Below are 10,783 nucleotides of genomic sequence, written 5' to 3'. Positions count from 1 at the left end.
TAATAGCTGATAGCTACGGAATTTCTTTTTACAAATATTGTAAACTTAATGCTAATTCATTAGTACTCAAGGCCTAAGTCTCAGATCAGTTAGTGGTCTCGAGTTTGAATTCATGAAGTTTTCCGAGAAACTAATGGTTATTTCAATATTTCGTTGACGGGTGTTAGATTATCATAAAGCATCGGGGAGAATATATCACATCATTTAACACGCTATCTTGTAGATGCACAATCGATTGCAATCTTCTTGAGTACTTATATTTCCTCGCTTTCCAATATTCGTTCATTTCCTTGAACATAGAAGGTTCATCACCCAGATTGACCTTACCCTGACAGTCCATCCCGAAAGAAACAGTGCCATACCAACGGCCGTAAACATTTTCGAATGCCACCTGGCATATTCTCCATTTAGAGTGTAAAAAATCATACCTTGATTGGTATCAAGGTCACAACCAACCGTATCACCTTTCCCAGATGTCAAATCCCCACCAATAGCGGGGCCTCCCAACATGGGTCGGTCCACTGGCTTTGAATTGCTAAAGACTCCACCAGTTAGGCCCAGAAGCGCCAGCTTCCGCTGATGTCCCTGTAGCCCGACCCAAATTGAAGATTTCTCTGGAAAATCCAACAAGACAAATACTACAGTCCAGCACGTAACTAGTCAGTGCTCGGGGAGAGATTTCAAGAGGGAGCTCAGGTAGAAATCCGAAAGAAGATAAACTAACAAGTCAGCTTCTCCTTCAAGGAATGCCACCTCGAAGTAGCTCACTCCCGTCATAGGAGGTATTGGCTTGTCGAATGCCACTGACTGTACATCATTGCGCCTCCTCTCTCTAGGAGCTCGGACCCGTCTATTACAGCACCATGTGTTAGTTTTACTATTTTTTTTAGTTCAAGAAATGTCTCTTGCGGCCAAAGCTCACCTTCACCAGTGTCAGACTCGGCTGGTATCTGGAAGGCAAGTCCTCCGTCCGATAATTTGGCATCGGAAGCTTTGTGTAGTGTCTAGCGTCGCTCAACTACCAACGTCGTAGGATTTGGTATTTGCCTTAAGTACTAATCGGTTTCGACGCCCCCATTCCGACTTTTAGCAATTTCAACTACGAGTTCAAGTCCCTCTTGCTGTCCAACCTTCAATGTCCGCATATGTGTAGTCAATCCTACAGCCCATCACACATGTTATAAGATCCAGCGCGTCTTTTGCTACTAAATAATGTAGGGCAGCCGGACTAGATGACTGGACCAACTCTTTATTAGAATCTAGGATGATATGGCAACAGTCCTCATATCTCTTGTCTCTGGTTGTGCAAACTCCGTGGACTTTCCCCAAAGCAATCCCATTTCTCACCCTTTCTGTCCTAGACCGGCCAGAATTTTGTGTCTTCAATGATTTTCAAGATTTGGAGAAGGCCCCGATACTCTCTCTTTTCACTTTGGAGACTTAAGGTAAAACTATCTGACGTCGAGTCGCATTTTCGAGGGAGGGGCGGGCCGGTGTACTCTGCTGATATCCAGATTCTTCAATGGGTTCGATAAGATCCTCGCACCTAGCTGGAGACTCCGATCGTGTAATTTCTTTCCCGGGGCCCCTTTTGGCCTCTGGTAATCTTAGGATATATCTAACGAATCTATAAGGCATGTGGCGCTTCTAGAAGACCGGATTGCCTAAGACACGCACTACCAGTATCAAAGTCAGCCAAAAACCTTGAGATATAAATTTACGTAGTTAATGAATATTTGAGGAACCCCACGCTGATAAATTGCAAGATCAAGATATGCTTCTCTTTTGCTCTAGAAGCTAAGCGTGCTGTTTCCATTATTCGTAAAAGTTGCTAGAAGAATGGATTTAGTGCCGTGGTCAATTAATTCGATATCATTAACTATACTCACGTGGTAGTTGAAGCGACAGCTTAACACCCCCGTTCGTATCGAAAACAAAAGAGGGGGTAATAGTGTTAAGCAAGGCATCATCTGCCTGTTCTTGGTGTTCCTCGACATTCGAATTCAAATCGATTAATTGAGTGAGCTCCACTTCCGACTTCACACGGTTTCATCAATAATTTGAGCGGCTGAGCTTTCCAAGGCTCGAATAGTAACCTGACTCACATCATCGCACTGTCTGAAAAAGAAGTAGCAAATGGGCGTCCTCAAATTTTTGGTAAGTCGCTGCAAGACACATAACATGGCTACTGATTTACCGAAACCTGGTTTCCCGTGTATATAAAAGACTTTCGGATTGACGTCCGATCCCCGAGTTTCGACATCTTCCGTACTTTACTTCCGAGGTGAAGCTCGTCCCCACGAAAGATAATGATCGTCCGTGAACAACCATCGACATAAAATTTCTGAATGGTTTGCTACTGGGTCGAAAATCGACCAGAATATTCGGGTGTGTGTTTCATGGGGGCGGAATAGCTTCATTTTCGGCTGGAGGTCTTGACGAAGCTTCAAAAGGTCGGGTGTACCTTTGACGACATGTATCTCAGTTTGTCACTAATTATGGCACAAAAAAAAAAAAATTTCAATGTGAACAACAAAAAAAACACATCCGTAGCTTCATTAAATTTATTAATATGCCTCGACCACGAGATTCTCGTTTGAATAACGACCAAAATTATATTATATCATTATATTTACAAAAGCAGATTTCAATTGAGAATATTCGATATATATTAAGCCGATGCTAGAACATTAGTATTATAAAAATACCGACGAACTTTACTATTCGTAACCGCCTCGAAGAGTGAGGTATTAATTTAAATGTTAAAAGATATAGAGATTACGAAATCCGTATTCATCGTTAAAAATAAAATAATAATGATAAACCAATTGCTGATAAAGCTTTAATGGCTCAAATAAAATCTTTGATTAAACAAGATCTTGACAGTATTAAGATTTTAAGTATTCTACAAAACGAAGGCTGGCCCAACTTCACCGAAAATAAGCTCAGGCGTGTAAAGTAGGCTTACGATATAACTCTTAGGATTTTACCTACCAATTGAACTAATATAACTACTAAAGCCTTCGCAATTGTAGCTAAAAGACTCGAGTCTAGTATCACCACAAATTTCGGAGATAATATGTCTATCGCCTGAGCTAAAGCCTGGGCAGATCGCTTTATATCAGAATTAATTGTTAAAGTAGCTATTAGGGAATTTGATTTTTAAAAAATAAAATTCCGATGTCGCAGATAAATTAGAATTCGTAAAGAATTTAATGCCCACGAATCTTGCTGAATATAATTAGCAGACGTCTATAACAAACTTCAACTTTTTAATATATAGATCTACGATATTATCGACGTTTATTCTCGTTTTATATTTAAACTATTTGTTAAACACGACGTATATATATTAGTAATAGTTTAAAAATATTATCTAATAATAGTAACTCTCTATGAGTATCTAAAATTTATTTGAATTAATATAAGCGTTCAAGTTAAAACCCTTCTTATAGTAGAATATTAAGAGTAGTTCCGTGAAGCCGACGAGAAAAGAAATCTAAATATTAATGATTATTACATATATAAAGTTAGCGTTTATAACGTAAGAATTAAAGATTAATAAAGCTTTCTTAGGCGAGCATAGTCTAGTGTTGAAAATGGGATGGGAAAAATCCATCCCATCCCATTCCATATTCCATAGATATGGAATATGAGTAAAATATATATAATTTCAATAGATTTTAGATAAAATAAACCAAAATAAAATATTAAGATAAATAAAATTTTTTTTTTATAGATTATAAAATAGGTAGAGAGTTAATTAACTAAGTAGAATAATATATATAAGCCTATAGTATAAGTAAAGATCTTTAAAATAGTATAAGATAAGTTTAAGCTATATATTATTAACACACATATGTATTAACAATGCAATTTTAACAGCATAAAACACTTTAAACAAATATTATTAAACTTTCTATCAATATAATTGTTGCGATATACCGTATAAGGCGTAGTGCCGGGTCTATACGTACCGCTCTATAAATACAGGCGGATCTACGATATGTTAGGATCTAGACGATCGATTATCAATCATACATACACAGACCTACATACTTTCCAGCGTACTTACAAACTGTAGAACTTTTAACACGTTATTAGCACGACTTCCTGATCCTAGAAAGAGTATCTACCAACTAAATACAACGTGCTTTAACTATTTTCACGTTTTACCGCAGTATCTGCAGACTTTTACCACATCAGGAAAAAAACACATTTCCTTAATTCCATCAGATAGAAGCCCTTTTATTCGATAAAACACTTTTCCATCGCACTTCATCACACTTTATCGCGGTCCATCGCGCTCCATCGCAGTCCATCCCAGTCCATCGCGCTCCATCCTAATAAAACTACCCGGCACCTTAACAAAACTAACACGGGCCTATACAAACCCCTTATTTAAACTTCAAAATAATATTTTTCTTCTTTAATATCAGATCTATTATTAATATCAATATCTAAATTTATATTTTTATTATTATAAGAATAAATCTTATTCTAGATATTAAAATTGATGTGGGTATTAAGAAAATATGAACTAGTCTTATAAGAGATTAAATAGGCTAGACTTAAAATAACTCGAATTAAAATAATATTTTGATAAGATTAATAATTTTCTTTTTTATAATTTACTAAAAGATGTTCGGTGAGGCGAATGAAATTATAGAAACTCTATATAATTCCCCTAACGTATAGCTTAAACTTAATAATAAAAGCTAGTTGAAAGGTCTTATTATTAATTATATTATAAATAATTAATAATAATTCTAGCTTAGTTACTGCCTTTCTTTTTAGATCTTTATATTAACTCGTATAAGACTTTTGGAAGATAATAAAGTTCTTTTAAAGACCCTTCTTTTGTTAATTTAAATTAATTTGAATAATATAATTAGTAAAAATATTTCTATACTAAAAATCTTTAATCGGGATTGCGAGGGTCTTATATATTTACGCTCTAAAGTCTACTAAGAATAAAAAATAAAAGTTTAGTTAAAGAAATATCTAAAAGGTCGGTAAGGTTCTTAAATAAGCATATAATACTTAGTTAAGGTTTGGTATAGCGTATTTACGCTTAATCTAATCTATTATAATTTATTTACTCCTATTTTCTAGAAATTTTAAGACTACTTTAAGTTACAATTAAGTTAAATTTATAATTTTAATTAATAGCGTATTATATGGTTCCGCACGAACCTTTATAAAGCCGGCTAAGACTAAGTCAACGTAATTAAAAATATTAGAAAATAAATATTAATAAACATATTATCAATTCCTAGTCTATTCTTACAGTACTATTCACACCGCTTTCTAGCTAATAATAAATTTAGATAAACTTCTTTAAATTTATTAATCTTTTCCCTTTCTTTTATTAATTGTTTGAGATTGAGAAATTATATTTTAAATTAATATTTTCGATATTTGTGTTTTATTATTTAAACGTATGTATCTCTGTAATTAGATTAAGCCCATTCCTCTTTAAGCTATTCGATATACGAGGCCTCTCCTACTTCTATTAACCAAACATTTAATTAACCAAATTTTTTAATAGAATTAGTAAAATGGGTTATTAAATACATTTTAATAAAATTAAAATATCCTATAACCATTAACCCCGGTTAATTCCCAGAGAGCCCTAATCAGAAAAAGAAGAAGGCTAAAGACACTTCTAAATAAACTTACCATTTTCAGAAACCTTTAAGGAGTCTTCACTACTTTCACCTAGAGCTTCATCGCTAGATACCGCTCCTACTATACCTATAACTGCCTACTATAGTCTCGTTCAAGCCCCCCAAAATTCTCTAAAGACATTTTTCCCATCATAAAAGCTTTGCAACTAATTTTACATATCTATAAAAATTTGTTCAATATGTGAAAGATAAGTTGCATATAAAACAAAACTTATTAAAGCATTCACACAGTTTACCGCCTAAGCGAAAACAAGCCTCTCAAAACTCGATAAATCCCTCAAAACGCTCACTAAAATCGCAACAAGAATCTTAACAACCGATCTCATTTCTTTTCCTTGCCACTAGGAGACCTATGTATAGCCTCTACAGAACAGTTGAAATTTAAAATAAGCTAATACAGAAACCCAGCACTAATTAAAGAATTATAACCTTTTATATTTTTTTAAAAATTTGATTATCCATTCCATAAGATGTTTTATCATCCCTAAGTAAATACAGTGTAGAAAATCCAGCTTATATAGATCCGCTACAATAATTCCCAAATTTAAAAAAGCTTTTGCCGAACCTATCACTCCCTCCAAACATAATTAGGCTTTTCCAATCTTATTACCATCATCTAATCGTTTAGAATAAGAATTATAGTCCCGTACAGAATATCTTAGACCTTGATCGAAATCTTAGAAAGCCATAATCAATACTATACAGATAAGGCAAGCTTTAGAAATAATACTAAAAAGATTAATATATTTCATATAATCTACTAACCATCTACATAAACGAAAATAACATATTCGCTAATATCTATCTCCGCATTTTATAAATAAGCCCGTAAGGTACATATTTAAAGATTCCAAGATTTAACTTATAAGATTCTATATTTTTAAATCAATTAATCGCTTTTTTAATAGCCGTAACAGGCCCTTTTTAGACGGTATCAGTAGCAAGGCAAGCAACATCTAAGCATTCTTAGAAAACTGATTTCGATATTTTAAGTTAATATTACCAATTAAAAAATAAATTAACCAAGCCTTTTTATTACCAGAGAAATTAGTAAAATAAATCGTATTAAAAATATAAAAAATCAATATAAGATTATAATTAAACAATAAAAATTTCTACTAACTATACCACCAATCTACTATCCATAATTCTATATATTATTTTTCTTTAAATTTATTATAGACTTTTTCAGATATAAAGTACATCTCCTGCGCGTATAAACATTACCGCAAGAAATACGCGATAATTTCTATAAAATCTTAATAAAAATATTTCAATCTTAAATAGTTTTTAATTTTAAAATTAAATATATCTTATTTAAATAAATTTATTCTAAGACTTTTATTTATTTCCTAAATCATTTAATAAAAGCTATAAGCAGATTCGAATAACTTTACATTAATACTTCTAGCACCTAAACCTATTCCATAATTAAAATACTAATTAATTATTATTTAAGAAATATCTTCTTTAATAAATTATTTTACTAATTTAAAATTCTTTAAGTTAGTAAAAGAAAATTATAGATTATTTTTCATTTAAGCGATTATCAAATTTAAGAAAGTACTAAATAAAACTCCTATATCCTTAACCAAAAAAGATAGCTTAGAAACAAAAAATTCTAATTAATTAGATTATCAAGTACTTAAATTTTCTAATATTTTGTCATTTTGTACAAAAGGGCTTTCTAAGATCGTTTCCAAATGATCCAAGTCTTCCTTAATATTATTTGCGTTTATTAGTAGTATTTCTTGAAAGATAATAGTCTAATTTACTCCGCTTTCTAATAATATAAAAATAAAGGATTAATATTCTGTTTTAATATATTTTTTATATTATTTAAAAAATCTAAATAAAACTCGAAAGCAGATATAATACTTAAAAAAGCTGTTAAGAGTCTTAACCAGTTTCCTAAAGTCTAAAGACATAATATTACCGATTTATTATAAAAGGCGAGTATGGCAAGATATAAAGTCTAAAAATTTAGTAATTATAAATTAATTATAGATTTTTATCGATCTTAAAATATAATATTATAATACAATTCCCAACATTTATTCCGATCTTTATTTTAGTATATTTATAAGATTTAGAGAAAGTTAATACAGGACTTTAAAAGGTCTAGAAAGAAAATTCCCAAGCCTAAGTAAGCTAGCGAGGCTTTTAGATATATTTGCTCTATAGATTAATATTTACTTTAACTAGAAAACTAAGTTTTTAATTAGAAGTATAAAAGTAAGAGATATTACGTGAGATTGTTCCGTCAGACGGGAAGCAGCATAGGAGCTTCTATAGCGCTGTATAAGCTCCTTCTAAAATTTGAGGATTTAATATAAGCTATTATTTCCATATTCCACAGTATATAGCTCCAGCAGCCCGTGGCTGTACCCTTGAAGCAATATACAAAGTGTACATGCATAACTAATAGAATTCAGATTTTTTAATTTAATTAAAAGTATAAAGCTAAGGAATACTATATGAGATCGTTCTATTAGGCGGGAAACAGTATAAGAACTTCTACAGCGCTGTATAAGCTTTTTCTAAAACCTAAGAATTTAATATAAGCTATTATTTCTATGTTTTATAGTATATAGCTTTAGTAGCCCGCGGCTGTATCTCTGAAGCAATATACAATATATATATGCATAGTTAATAATATTCTGATTTTTTTTAATTATGTATGATAAACTAAAGTTTTTTTTTTAAAATACTAAAACTTATTCTGTTAGTTTTACAAATCTCTCTTTCGAAATTATACATTTCTATACTAAAACTATATTGTAACCTGTAAAATTACTTAGATTTTAAATTAAGACTTTAAAATTAAAGCCCTCCCTACTTAATTATATAAGATAGTAGATAGAAATTATGATTCTTGTATAATTAAGTTTAAAATCTCCTTGTAATTATAGATAGTTGATCAAATTCGAACTGAATTTTTAATATTTAAAACTAGTTTTAACTTAATATGGCTGGCGTTATATAAAGACGTCGAATAAATTCTTAAGAATTAGATATTACCTGTCTTTACAAAAACTAAGGCTGGTACTGGAACTGTTTAGTTGGTAATTTTTGAAAAAGTTCATCTTCTTCCTTATTTTGCTTATATTATAAAAGAGCTTAATGACCCCCTTTCCGCCACTATTGACCCAGATAACGACGATAACTATAAAGCGGCTGTACGAGCCCGCGAGACGAAGATTCGCGCTATTGACGAGATGGTAACCGCTTTTGGTAAAAAGCTAAAGTCGAAAGAAAAAACCAAGATTTTAAAGACTAGGGCTCCTATTAAGGATGTCATCATTAATAGTACTAATGCAGACCTTAACGCAGTAGTTAAAGCGCTTAATTAGCTTTATCTAGGTTAAAAAGTCCTTAAAAGGGCAAGAAAGAGAGAGTTGAAACTCTTAGTTAACCTGGAATTAAACTAGGAAGAACTTGATAAGCTTTTTAGAGATTTGTTCAAGCCTTTCTACCTACTTAAATTTTTTTTAAAATTTAAAACTAATATAATTTGTTTATAAATTGGGCTAAGAAACGGGTCTGAATTATTTATAACTTTCTAAAGTTAGTACTAGGCTAATTAATTGAACCAGATATTAATCTTAATATTTTGGTTGTCAGAAATTTGCTAACTGCTTTAGCAGATTTCCGATATAATACAGCAGACATCGCTAAGTTCACTAGTTTACTTAAATAGTTAATTTTAGCTAGTTTAAAATCACTCTTTAATAATCTTTTTTAAGTCAGTAAAGAGCTAAAGTCAATCTGGGGGTTCACAAAGGATAAAACAATAAAATATAATTTATTAGAAAATAAACTTATAATAACAACTACAATAATTAATAAAAAAACTAATATAATTCCTACTAATATACATTTACATACTAATATAGATATTTTAACTTAGTTGATTTATTATCAAGATTTAAAAGCCGTATATTTAGTTATAATCTTTTATAAAACTAGTAAAACTAATTTACTACCCCTAGCGTGTTGACTCTGGCTTAATACCTCAAATTTTATTTAATTATATTATATTAAAAAATTAAGTTATTTTTAAACTTTATATATATATTTTATATATTTAAAATAAAAACTGCTCAAAGCCTACATAACCCAACTAGAAAAAACTTTAAAACTACGCTAGTTAATAATTCAATTAATCAACATTTCTATATATAATATTTTTATAGAATACTAAACTTGTAATAATAGTTTAATAATGAGAATATTATTATTTAATTAGAATCTATATAGCATTTTAACATCCTACTTAAAAAAGATATTATATATTATATTTCATATATTAAATTAAGATATCTAGCCTCTTTTTCTATTTCTTTTTAAATAATTATCAGGATATTCGTAAAGTTTCACTATATGTCGATATTAAACCGAGATATCTTTATTATTTTATTAAATCTTTAAAATTTAGTTTTTATTATTAATTAGTACGTATAGTACCTGAACAAGCCTTTATCATGCCTAGGAAGCTATAGACTAAAAGTGCTAAAGTTATTAAAAAACAAATCAAGGTCTGGGCAAAAGCGATATATCGGGAATTAGCACTAACAGCACTATTAGCAACTCGTATAGAAATCTCAGAAATCGACACATTTTCTACAATAAAAACAAAAAAGTTTTCAGATTTATCTCGAGAAGATTTAATATGATTACTTTTTAAAATATAACAGCCCGTTTTTATTACTGATTGGGATTAATAAAGTATTAATCTGTCTTTATTCTCTATTTACTTTTTATATAGGAACTAATTTTTTTTAAAGTTATTTTGAATAATCCGGTAGAGGCGGATACGGAGCCTCCAGCAGAATTAGCAAGCTAGGTAAAGGTAGATATAGAGCTTATAGTAAAACTAGCAGAACTAGCAAAATTATAAGAGACTTTAATAGAGTTACCTACAATTCCGATATTTTAATAACATCAATTAGAAAAAAAGACAGGACATCGTTTATTAAAAAGGTTAAATAAGTTAATATTTAAATAATTCTTTTATTTTTATATAGGCTCGTATTAAATTAATATAAGTAGATTTAAACCTGATAATAGCTACTTAAGCAGCATCTAAAGTC

The 10,783-nt window shown here is 30.6% G+C and overlaps 1 protein-coding gene across 1 annotated transcript; it reads right to left on the bottom strand.

Moving 5' to 3' along the window:
* Nucleotides 1-1,790: 1,790 nt before the first annotated feature.
* On the bottom strand, nt 1,791-2,331 carry DFL_009780 (uncharacterized protein; the record flags this gene model as incomplete). The annotated part of the gene is made up of 4 exons (XM_067639718.1): nt 1,791-1,831; nt 1,890-2,037; nt 2,106-2,118; nt 2,198-2,331. 4 exons carry the CDS (start codon nt 2,329-2,331, stop codon nt 1,791-1,793), a joined length of 336 nt encoding a protein of 111 aa, XP_067487478.1.
* Nucleotides 2,332-10,783: the final 8,452 nt, after the last annotated feature.

Source organism: Arthrobotrys flagrans (genome assembly GCF_004000055.1).
Source record: "Arthrobotrys flagrans strain CBS H-5679 chromosome Unknown unitig_1, whole genome shotgun sequence".
Lineage (NCBI taxonomy): Eukaryota > Fungi > Ascomycota > Orbiliomycetes > Orbiliales > Orbiliaceae > Arthrobotrys > Arthrobotrys flagrans.
This window is presented reverse-complemented; position numbering and strand designations above follow the sequence as displayed.